At 33.2% G+C, this 13,598-nt stretch overlaps 1 protein-coding gene across 4 annotated transcripts in view; it reads left to right on the forward strand.

The window, feature by feature from the left end:
* Positions 1-3,916: 3,916 nt before the first annotated feature.
* LOC117224866 (spondin-1) overlaps positions 3,917-13,598 on the forward strand; it is a 64,656-nt gene continuing 54,974 nt past the window's right edge. For 3 of the 4 annotated variants that reach the window (XM_033478060.2, XM_033478063.2, XM_033478061.2), the window contains exon 1: positions 3,917-4,094. In XM_033478060.2, the coding sequence (XP_033333951.2) occupies positions 4,092-4,094 (3 nt within the window). In that variant the 5' untranslated portion in view covers positions 3,917-4,091. The remainder of the gene's footprint in view (positions 4,095-13,598) is intronic. The other variant, XM_033478062.2, reaches the window with a different exon arrangement.

Raw genomic sequence — 13,598 nt, forward strand, 5'->3', positions numbered from 1 at the left:
TCAGAAAAATGTTAAAACGTTAGCTGGCAATGAATTCTAATCTATGTGACTATAAATAACGTTATTTAAAAAAGAGACGAATAGATTTGGTGCAGAGACATTCGTAACGTAAATCATTACTTTTGTCCAACCACTTTGAAGAATTGTGACACTATTTGTGTGAGCTATGTTGCCCCCCAATTATGGTATTATCTTTATTTGTATCTAATATTATTTTTAAATAAACTATGATCATTATATTCATGGTACATTCTACAGTAAAAGTCGTATTACGTCTGAATAAATAAGATAATAATAGAATATAATAATAAAATAATAAATAAGATAATAATAGATATAGTAAAATTCTCGTTGTTTTCAGTAATATACGCGAAGCTATATTGTTGATTCGTGTGGGATCCAGCAGCAATTGCTTTGGAGCGTTCAAAAAAAAGAGCGCGGTTGACAGGCCCCCACGAATGAAAAAAGTTATGACAAAACACAGGCGCCGTTGTAATTGCCAAAAACATTCCGTGCGGACGCACCGCAATGAAACAGATGGAGCAATTTAGTCGGAAATAAGGTTGACCTAATTCGTGAGCATGCTCTTTTTCTTTGAAGGCCTTCTAGATATGCTGTAGATCATTTCTGAATCTTTCATTCTGTAATGTTCCCTCAATCTCGTCCGCAATCATTGACAAAGAAAACAAAAACCAGAATTATTCTTTGAATAATTGTACAGTGCAGTTTAACGTGTACGATTTTTAATTATGGTTACATCGAACGTAATGTCATAAAACAGACGGTGACTTGTAATTACTAATAATTACTATTTATACGTTGTATATATCTCATGGAAACTAACTTCTAATTATTAATTATGAATAAACTTATTTTCCAAGCGTGTTTAAATCGTAAGTTAGACGATACATTAATTAGAAAATTGATTACATCGAATTCTATTAATATTAGAAGTAACTTGAATGAAGTTTATAATAATCATTCAATTGTAAACGTTGTAATATATCAGTTTACCGAAATGGAAAAGCAACTTAGTATTACTATTAAAATTAATTTTCAATAACAGCCTTAACTGTTCATCAAAAGGGGGTAAAACAAATTACTGCTAACTTTAGAAGCGACATTAAGGAAGTTTATAATCATCATTGAACTGTGAAAATTTCGATTAATTTACAAAAATGACAAAGCAAGCATTATTTTTACAAATAATGTTAAAGCAGTCAACTTAAATATTATTAAGAAGAGATAAAACGAACCACTATTTTCTAGAAGTATAATTTTAAAGAGGTACATATAATCATCATTAAACTATATTCATTTACGAAAATGACAAAGGAACTCATTATTACGTTTAAAAGCATTTTTAAAGGAGTCAACATAACTATTTTTAAAGAAATGTGAAACAAATTTCTACTACTTTTAGAACGAACTTTATAGAAGTACAAACCGCGAATGTCTACATTAATTTACAAACATGACGTAGCAACTATTATTTTTAAAATTAATTTCAATTAAAATTAATCATCATTAAAATAATCGTCATTATTATTAAACAGCGGATTTTATAAATTCGTCGCGTCTTCAATGCAAAACATTACCAACATTCAAGAAATTCAAAAATCCCGTTATATTATTTTCAACTCGTTAAGGTTATGTCGGCAGTTCGGTGGCTGGGTCAGTTTTGACTCAGAGTATTTAAATCGTTCGCCTCTCTACTAAATCTTCGGCAATTAAAGAAAATAAATTTCTGTTACATTAGGAACAATGGAAGGGCTAACGAATCTGCAAGAATATATATTTCGAAAAATTGCTGAACAAAGCTCAAAGTTGTTACAAACATCCTGTACAGTACAGTCGCGAAAATGGTCCGCTGTCCGAGGGTTAAAGAACGGAATCAATATCCGTATAGCACCTCAGTCTTCTAATTAACGCTGGGAATGCTTATTTTGCACGAACGTCCACGGTCCAACTAATGATAATGATTATTAATTATAATAATAGATAATCTGAAAAGGGTTCAGGACGAAGTTCCAATTTATTCCGCAGATCAAAAGAGATTCCCAGCAACAAGAACACAGTAGAGGTGTCGTTAATCTTTCTTAACGCTTTACGAATATATGTATAAATGCTATAACTGGATGCGGATCTGGCGGTAACTATTAGGTCTACCGGAAAGTTCTGTCCGATAGTGTCACTTCGCGTTTCAATCCATATGCACATGTTGATTTGAGACATATACGACTATCTCTCTTTGTCATCGCATTTACACACATGTACTCTCCTAAATAAACTGAAACAAAGATGTCTCGTGTCATTATTAAGCGAGACGCGATCGTGAAAACTGTAAATTTTGTACACTTAACAACGGAAACGAGTGAATAAAGTGCGAGCAGTCGAATTATCGGAAGAAATTAAAGTTGCCGCTACACTCTTTTCAATTGATTAAAATTATTGCAAACAGACAATTTCTGCTTAGCTTCAGTCTCTTGTAATTGACACAAAATTTTTGTATTCTATAGAAAGATCCGCACTCTAGTGTCGACAATTGAGCACTTATTTGTAAATCCAATATATTAGGTCTACCGGAAAGTTCTGTCCGGTAGTGTCACTTCAAGTTTCAATCCATATGCACATGTTTTGAGACATATACGACTATCTCTCTTTATCATTGCATTTACACACATGTACTCTCCTAAATAAACTGAAACAAAGATGTCTCATGTCATTATTAAGCGAGACGCGATCGTGAAAACATGGCTACCGATGATAATGCCAGACCACATGCTGCTTTGGCGACTCGTCAGAAAATCGCAGAGCCAGGCTGGGAAATTCTGTCGCATCCACCATGCTCCCCAGACCTAGCACCCTCCGATTATCACTTGTTTCTCTCTTTGCAAAACTTTTTACAGGAAAAAAATTCAAAACTGAAGCCGATGTCAACCGAGCACTAGTCGAGTTCTTCGCCTCTAAAAATAAATCATTTGTTAAAAATGGTATTTACAAGTTGCCATCACGCTGGCAAGAAGTCATAAGTAACGATGGAAAGTATATTCTACAATAAATATTATTAAATGCATGAAAATTGTGTTATATATACTTTAAAAATTGTGTTAATATGTTAAAAATTGTGTTTAATATGTTAAAAATATGTTTGAAAATTGTGTTAATTGTTATGTATTGTGTTATATATACTTTCCTGTTTACAGGAAAAAATATTCAAAACCGAAGCCGATGTCAACCGAGCACTAGTCGAGTTCTTCGCCTTTAAAAATAAATCGTTTGTTAAAAATGGCATTTACAAGTTGCCATCACGCTGGCAAGAAGTCATAAGTAACGATGGAAAGTATATTCTACAATAAATATTATTAAATGCATGAAAATTGTGTTATATATACTTTAAAAATTGTGTTAATATGTTAAAAATTGTGTTTAATATGTTAAAAATATGTTTGAAAATTGTGTTAATTGTTATGTATTGTGTTATATATACTTTCCTGTTTACAGAAAAAAATATTCAAAACCGAAGCCGATGTCAACCGAGCACTAGTCGAGTCCTTCGCCTCTAAAAATAAATCATTTGTTAAAAATGGCATTTACAAGTTGCCATCACGCTGGCAAGAAGACATAAGTAACGATGGAAAGTATATTCTACAATAAATATTATTAAATGCATGAAAATTGTGTGTTATATATTTCAATTCGAAAACGGACAGAACTTTCCGGTAGACCTAATGTTACGAAGGGATTCAATGCGATCGATCGATTGCAGACCAGTTACAGTACATACAGAAAAAATGATTAGTATTCGATTTCGTTCCAGATGGGACGGAGACGCGTCTGACCGTTACGGCCGAATCTCCTTTGTATGAGCAACGCGCACGCGAGTTCGCGCAAGCGATGAGTTGTTATTAGCACGCCTCGGGAACCGCAGTCAGTAGTCAGTTGCCCGGAGACTCGCGTACGCGACGAACTTAACAGCAACACATCCCGATTAGTGATACACGCACGTGACATGAAACACGAAAGCCAATTGTTTTAAGTGTGGTGCACATGTTTCACACGTCGGTGGCTACTATTATCCAATAATCGAAATGGTGAGCACCAAAGACATGCTTTCTCTAATCGATTTACACGTTTGTAATTTCTTAATTTCCTTTAATTTCTTCATTTCCTTTAATTTCTTCATTTCCGCAATGTGTACTGTCGTTGGTTAACGTCTAAACAACAGACACTAATCTCGCTGATTTTCGATCGAATATACAACGCATTATAGAATCTACATATTTAGTATTCTAACATAATCGTGCGATTCTAATAATGACGTTATCAAATGTACATTTGTGATTACATTTTGAAACGAAATATCATTGTCCCTGTCATGTTTGATTACGCATAAAATAATGATTTACTTTATAATGGGTACGTTTGTGTTTAACTTGTTCGTATTGAATATTTGTAATCTGAGGGAATAGTTTCGTTTCATCACACCCTCCCCTATTTTTGTTGTTTCTTATTATTTAATATTGTTTAATATTGTTTTATTTTATTCGAATATATTTAATATTATTTTATTAGTAACGCAACATTAAAGAATATAAATTAGGATGATGAAATAGGATTATGAATTAAAGGATATGAATTATTTGCAATAGGACGGTCTCGCAATCTTGTTCATTTACAATTTTATTTGCAGATTTATTTGCAGGAAATTGTCATGCAAACTACGATTCTAATGCAATTTTAATAAAAGCAGTTAAATTGTTTTATTTTAAATGTTAAATTATTTTATCAGTTTTGTTTAATATAAGCTTGTAAAGTGTAACGCAACGTTAAAGAATATAAATTAGGATAATGAATTAGGATTATGAATTAAAGGATATGAATTATTTGCAATAGGACGGTCTTGCAATCTTGTTCATTTACAATTTTATTTGCAGATTTATTTGCAGGAAATTGTCATGCAAACTACGATTCTAATGCAATTTTAATAGAAGCAGTTAAATTGTTTTATTTTAAATGTTAAATTATTTTATCAGTTTTGTTTAATATAAGCTTGTAAAGTGTAACGCAACGTTAAAGAATATAAATTAGGATAATGAATTAGGATTATGAATTAAAGGATATGAATTATTTGCAATAGGACGGTCTTGCAATCTTGTTCATTTACAATTTTATTTGCAGATTTATTTGCAGGAAATTGTCATGCAAACTACGATTCTAATGCAATTTTAATAGAAGCAGTTAAATTGTTTTATTTTAAATGTTAAATTATTTTATCAGTTTTGTTTAATATAAGCTTGTAAAGTGTAACGCAATGTTAAAGAATATAAATTAGGATGATGAAATAGGATTATGAATTAAAGGATATGAGAATTATTTGCAATAGGACAGTCTCGCAATCTTGTTCATTTACAATTTTATTTGCAGATTTATTTGCAGGAAATTGTCATGCAAACTACGATTCTAATGCAATTTTAATAGAAGCAGTTAAATTGTTTTATTTTAAATGTTAAATTATTTTATTAGTTTTCTTTAATACAAGATTGTAAAGTGTAACGCAACGTTAAAGAATATAAATTAGGATGATGAATTAGAATTATGAATTAAAGGATACGAATTATTTGCAATAGGACAGTCTCGCAATCTTGTTCATTTACAATTTTATTTGCAGATTTATTTGCAGGAAATTGTCATGCAAACTACGATTCTAATGTAATTTTAATAGAAGCAGTTAAATTGTATTCAGATCGTTTTTGTTTTGGGGATGATTTTAAGCAGAATTGTTTCCTCCGTTGAGAGCAAACAATTATTCCTTCAGCTCGTTAATCCATGAATTTAATATTTAACAATGCTCCAACATATTCGAAAGAGAAACGATACAATAAGGTCTTGCTACATTAATTATCGATCTCGTTCCCAATCAGAATTTCAATTGTATTCTCATTTTAATTAAAATCAATGTTATCATTATCATTACTGCGAACTGTAAATGCATTCTGCAACGTTATTTACTCGAACGCTACCGACTTGAATCAGAAAAGGAACTCGATATTTAAATTTGCATAATCCTAATCGATATTATCTGCAAACTATAGGCTGTGGAGTTAATCGGCCATCGTCGACGTAGACGAAGCTAATGCAAACATTATAAAGTCAATCTGTGCAGCTTATCAAGACTGATCGATAGTTCAAAGTTTATAAACATCATCCGCGATTAATCTAATCCACGGTGGGCCACCATTTTATAAAACAACGTAGTACGTTAAGTAAACAGAAACATATTGCAAACGAAATTGTGCATTACGAAACGTTCCATTTTGTCATTGCGTCGCGTAATGTCCAACAATTTCGAAGTTGCTGCATGCAACATTATGCGCGCGCCACTTCGAAATGCAAGAAAATACAAATCTGCATGTACCAGCACTTTTGTTGCGCAACAATAAAATGAAAATGTCGTTGCGCGCGTATAGGGTGCAGTCTCCCAATGACCCTTGAAATGTCTGCTCGCGAGCATACCGATGTTTGTTGACACAAAGTACGTGATCCAGAGCGATAAACAGTGATCTCTCGAACACGAGTTTAGTCTGGAAAAGCTGCAACAAAATTCGTGCTGCACATTTAAATTTCCGACATTATTATATCATATCATTTTTCGTTCACAACATCCATCCTGCGTTACAGCAAAAACAACGCACTTTCTTTCTGATGGCTTCCAACAAAGACATTGAGTGAACAGATTATTATTTGTTTAAATAAAAAATAAATATTTATATTATATATATTATGTTTATATTATATTTATAATATATAAATATTATATATATTATATTATATTATATTATTTATATTATATTATATTATATTATATTATATTATATTATATTATATTATATTATATTATATTATATTATATTATATTATATTATATTATATTATATTATATTATTTATATTATATTATATTATATTATATTATATTATATTATATTATATTATATTATATTATATTATATTATATTATATTATATTATATTATATATATTATATATATTATATTATATAATATATATATATATATTATTATTATATTATATAAATATAAAGATAAATATTTTTTGTCATATTTTTTTGTATACATTTAATAAGTATAAGTTTTTATAGGGAAATATGTGAATTTTATTATAATTTTATTATATATTATCATATATTATTAAATATTATTATTATTATTTATTCTTTAAATTGATAGTGATCATATTCTTTCCAATACGAATAGCTGATATCTTTGGTAGCACATAATTTATTCGAAACCTTTGCTGTTGAAACCGCCTTCATCAAGAATTAATATTCCACATTGTATCTTGTCATGCGGAATTAAACGTTCTCGTAATTTCGAGAAAATCACTTTCGAATGTTCGTCGTAGGAATATCAGGGTTCGCCTAACGCGTCTGTTCATTACACGCCGTTTCTACTTACGGCCAGTATGAATGCACGCGGCGTCAAAGAAATCCTGAAACGAGTTCTCCTCGATTTTTCTAAGAAACGTAGCAAAGACGAAAAATGTTGTTCTCAAAATTTCTGGCCGACCTGCTCTTTTCGCCGATTAACAACGCATCTGCTTCGTAATTCGACGAAATTACATAAACCTCTTGCGCAAATGTTTTCTGTACAATCGTCGAAGCTCGACGAGCGACACTTGCGCTAATGCAGACGAGTAAATGTACCGCGAATTTCGCAGACTGTGCAGCGCACATTATTTTCTACGAATATAATATATATATATATATATATATATATATATAAGTTCGCGATATCTGCGAATGCAGCTGAATCAGAATACGTGGAAAGAGTAGGAAATTAATGGAATCACCGGATCGCTTTCCACTTGAAATTATAGATGGGATGGTATACTAATTAGTGCCAGAAACTCGGATCGAATGGAACGGTTAACATTACGTAATTAATTTCAGGATATTAGTCGGTTCTAATACTGCGTTGCTTCTGATCGGTGCTCGTCAAACGGCATCGTTATTCTATTAAAGAAAATGAATAATTATATTGTAAATATTAGGGGAGCTTTGTATATTACACTACGCAGCGTATGTTCCAGTAAAATGCAATTTGTTCAGCCAAGATTTGCAAGCAAATTAATACGACTTTTACGTTCTATATTAATTATTTGAGTTGGAGATATTGTAAAAAGAGAAAATGAATCTTTAAAAATTTTTATCGTATTGCTTCGTGAAAATATTGATGAACAATGCGTTGAAATCGTAACAGCGTAGAAAAATAACGAAGCAACTGCTTATTTGTTCAATAAACTAAAGAAAGATTCACGTCCCAAAATTTGTCATGCTCTTCCCGTTATAAAAATGATTTAACCACCCCTTGTTTGTTTAATAAACGAACGAAGAATTCAAATTCCAAAACCTTCGACGCTTTCTCCACGTTATACAAATTTAATTATAATTAATTAAATTAATATTATTATCGGTTATTATAACAGAATTATTTAACCACCCCTTTACTTATTTATTTATATATTTATATATGTAAGGGGTGGTTCAATAATTCTGTTATAATAGTCAATAATAATATCAACTTAATTAATTATAATTAAATTTGTATAACGCGGAGAGCGTCGAAGGTTTTGGAATTTGAATTCTTCGTTCGTTTATTAAACAAACAAGGGGTGGTTAAATAATTTTTATAACGGGAAGAGCATAACAAGTTTAGGGATGTGAATCTTTCTTTAGTTTTGTTTACGATTGTTTTGTTAACAATTGCATTTCTCGAGCGTCACAGTCGCCTTCGCGAATTTGTCGAATTCAACGAGAACAACGAATCTCTCTGATTTGTAAATCGGATCCGCGAGAAGTCTGTGTCCGTATCGCGCGTTGAAATAAATCCGTGTTTCATTGGTCCAGGTTTTAAGAGGTGGCCCACCATTACGGAAGATATCTCGCCCCTCAACGTTTGATTACGTTCATCAATCACCCCCGGGTCGAGAACTATTTTCCCGGACTTTTTACTGCAACCTTTAAAAACTTGCGGTAGATAAAATATCTCGTCCAGTTCACACAAGTTCGTGTTCAACTTCTCCTTTTCCTTATTTTTCTTCTTTTTCTATTTCTCTATTTTCTTGGACAAGTTTGATGGTAATTTATGGGACGAAACTTTATTTCGGTGACGGAAGAAAAATTGCGTCGAAGATCGGATGTAGCAAGATGATTAATATTATCGAATTAACTTTTTTTGTTCGCATGTCCTTGGGCTAACCAATGTTCTCGCGTTAAATGAACCTTTAGACAAATAAAAAGAAATATTTCTGCCGCGGACTACGCTGCTGATGTTGTTATATTAAAAGTATAGTTAGTCGAGTCTCGTCGGATAACGTTAACTTTGACACATTATTAATTCAGCATTGATAAATCTTTATTTAATATCGGTCAGCATAGAAGGCATATTAATTAAATTGATAGATATTAATTGCTTCCGACGTGGCCTGTCTGAATTGGATCAATATTTAAAGCTCCCTCGACAAGTCGAACCCCTGATATCACTTTTATCCAAAAGCTGGGAAAATAGATCACAGCAATAATTATATATTTTCGTTTCTATAACCGATCAAGAATGTATCGAATGAACAGTTATTTGAAAGAATGCACGAGAAAGTAGAACTTTCAATATATTTATTTTATAGTAATACCTCGTGCAATATTGTTAATTAATTTTTTGCCTCGGAGACTCGTTTGAGTCGATAAAACAAATTGCTTTCTAGCGTTTCATAAAATGAAGCAGCCCGACGATATATGTAATTGCAGCAATTAATTTAAAAACCATATACGAAATGCATGATACAGAAGCACTAATATTTATCCATTTACATAATCCACGGAATATTTAAATAATCGTCAGAAGAAACGACGATGTTTGAGAAAAAGCTTCTGGTTGAAATAATCGATAAAGATATAGTATTTTAAATATATTGTAAAGCCTCGATTATGCGAACTACCTAGTCAGAATTTCGTATTATTATGAAACTTTCTCTTAACGTTGAGTATGTATAATAAGCATCAATAATCTTTGCAGAAAGAAAAGTAATCTATAATCTCTTTTTCAATAAAGATTACTTTTCTTTTGCACATAGGTGGAATTTATATGCAGGGCGTTTTAAAAGTCACTCGAAATCGGGAAATGAGGGATTCCTGAGCTCATTTGAAGTAACTTTTTCCTCAGCGAAAATGCGATCCGCGGCTTCGTTTACGAGTTATTAACGAAAAACGCTGACCAATGAGAGACGAGCTCTGCTGCCGCGAGGCGGCTCGGCCAACGAGCGCACGGAGCCCAGTTTCGCTGATTGATTCGACCGCCTTGCGCCAGCCGCGAGCTCGCCTCTCATTGGTCACAGTTTTTCGTTAATAACTCGCAAACGAAGCCGCGGATCGCATTTTCGCTGAGGAAAAAGTTACTTCAAATGACCTCAGGAACCTCGCATTTCCGTATTGCGAGAAATTTTTCGAACACCGTATAGTATAGCTTGAAATTACATCGTGGAAGACAAAGCCATCGGTGGAGATAATAAATTGTAACGATTAAACCACCCGAATTATTTATTCTTTCCACTTGCTTCCCGCCGATATGCGCCACCGGGTTAATTTGACCCACTTATTCGGGACGAATGTATCGAATGACGCTGCATGAGTATCGAACAAGGGTCAATATTTTGTACGAAACGCATAATTTTCTATCCTAGCCGCCATTGGAAGGTGTTAAGACAATGAACGTTGCGCGGGCATTAAGTCCGCTTGGAACGGCAAAAGGCCGGAAAGGAGATTGTCCATTCAATTACTTTTTCTCGCGGCGGCACGGCGCGGCGGTGCTTTATTAAACCGTCAACCGAATGAAGATACTGCATTGTAGCATCGACAGCCACCGCGTGCCGAGCCGAGCACGAAACGCAATTATCCCGCGACTTTTCTCTGTTTCAGTTTAGCGCGCGGCGAACCTCGGCGTGAACAGTATTGAACACGCCGAGAGAGAGAGAGAGAGAGCTGGTTAGCTCCTACGGCAAAACAAAAACTTGCCTAAGTAGTTGGTCAACTGAATTTTCCATTCAGAACCCAGGGGCGATATTTTCCACTACATCGCCGCGAGAACTTTCCCGGACGGCGTATACTTTCGCGGAAAAATACGTTGCCGACCATTAACTTCGTCGAAAGAAAAAGGATGCCGAGAGAAGTAGACCGAACGAGAGTATAGATAGTTTGTAGAAAATATTTACTCATTTTGTACACTATCTTTCGACGCTTCTGGAAATGGTTACAGAAATGATCATCCTCTGATTTCATTCGTTTTTGTTATTATGTTATTATTTAATCTATTTTAGTTTTAGGAAAATATTTTGATGTGGGTATATATCGATCTATAAATGTTTAATTATCGAGTGTTTGCCGCGTGAAGATTCGAATACTTAAATTGTTGTTTATTACGCGAAGACTTAAATGTTTAAATATTGTCTGTTTGTTGTGTGAAGATTAAATAATGGTGCTTCGATTATTGATAATATCGAAGCAACAAAATAGTAAAAAAGGCAAAGTAAAAGTAGCAAAAGTGACCAAGTAAAAATATCAAAATGGTGAAGTAAAAATAACAAATTGACAGAATAGCAATATTGCGAAGTAGCAGAGTAACGAAACAGCAAAGTGAAAAATAGCCAAATAGCGATATAACGGAATGGCAAAGTGGACAAATGGAGTAGCATAAGGAAAATAGCAAAACAGCAAAATTGCAAAGTAGCAAAGTGACAAGGTGGCTAAGTAAAAAATAACGAAATAGCAAAATAATAAAATATTGAGGTAGCAAAACAACAAAGTTTGCAAGTATGTCAAAGTGGCAAGATATCGAAGCAGCAGATATTTTTACAAAGTAAAAATAGCAAAATAGAAAACTAGCAACATAGCAGAATATCGAAGTAGCAAAATAGCAAATCAGCAGCGTAGTAACAATGTGACGAAGTGACAAGATGGCTAAGTAAAAAATAACGAAATAGCAAAGTAATAAAATATTGAGGTAGCAAAACAACAAAGTTTGCAAGTATGTCAAAGTAGCAAGATATCGAAGCAGCAGATATTTTTACAAAGTAAAAATAGCAAAATAGAAAGCTAGCAACATAGCAGAATATCGAAGTAGCAAAATAGCAAATCAGCAGCGTAGTAGCAAAGTGACGAAGTGACAAAGTGACTAAGTAAAAAATAACGAAATAGCAAAGTAATAAAATATTGAGGTAGCAAAACAACAAACTTTGCAAGTATGTCAAAGTGGCAAGATATCAAAGTAGCAAGATTACAAAAGTCAAATCAGCAGCGTAGCAAAGCATAAAAATATATAAAACAAAACATAAAAAAAGTAACAAATCTATCTTTTTCGAAAGTCGAGTTAATTGAAGACAGTGCGGACGGACAGTCACGCATCGCAAAAGTTGGAACAAGGTAAAGTTGATGAAGGGGTTGGAAACAGATCGTGGAAACGTGGCCGTAGAATCGAGCAACGATGGAATTGGAGAACAAGGTTACGTAAACCTGAGCGATAATGTCGCGGCGGACAGGAAAATCATGGTCGTGGCTTAGTAAGCTATTGTTTGAATTCCTGTCGGCGCTCTGCGGTCGAGGATGGCAACGAGAATGGCAGAACGCCAGGCCGAGTCAAATACCCTTGTCCTATCCTACGCGGGCCTTATTCGACCAATATTGTATTGGACAGTGGGAGAATTTATGGTTAGCCGGTTTATTATTCGGTCATGCTAATGCTTTATCGTGTAAACCGAGCGGTATTATTTGATGCGCCGGTCTATCGTCACGACGAAACTACAGGAAAACCTCGAAAGATTTACGGTACCATTGGACTCGTGTCCGCCATGATGGATTGATTACGTTTAATCGTTCTTGGTTGCTACCAAATTTTACAATTGTTACTCGGTTCGACGGTTTTATTGTCACCGAATTGTGGACTTTGATGCATTTGTTATTTAGGGCAATCTTCAGCTAAAAATTTGGTGGACGCTTTCATAAAAAATTTAAACGTCACTTGGCTATCTTACAGAACATGAAATTTTAATTTATGAATTTTTGTATACATATCTATACTAACATTTGTATTATTGCTGTACTTTAATTCTTTATTGAATTTTTGACACTTGTATGTAGATTATAGTGACATTACCATTTAGTTTTTGACACAGAACGTAGAATGTTATACTGCTTACATTTCATGATGACAAAAATTTAATAGAAATTACAACAACACTTTAACTATTCATTGAACTTTCCACGAGTTGTTGTAATGTTATTATAATGGTAATATTACCATTTAGCTTTTTACCCATAACACGAATCTGAAATGTGATTTTACTTAAATTATATATGCATGTTATTAGAATATTCGATTCATTCATTGAATGTGTCGTGGTGATGTAGCAAATTAAAAATCATTTTCAACACAAGACATTACCAAAATGAGAAGGCGTTACATATTTGAAACAGTAGAAAGACCAGAAATATTTATTAAGGGAACAAACACATTTGTATTTAATTCCGACT

This window comes from Megalopta genalis, chromosome 13 (genome assembly GCF_051020955.1).
Source record: "Megalopta genalis isolate 19385.01 chromosome 13, iyMegGena1_principal, whole genome shotgun sequence".
Taxonomy (NCBI): domain Eukaryota; kingdom Metazoa; phylum Arthropoda; class Insecta; order Hymenoptera; family Halictidae; genus Megalopta; species Megalopta genalis.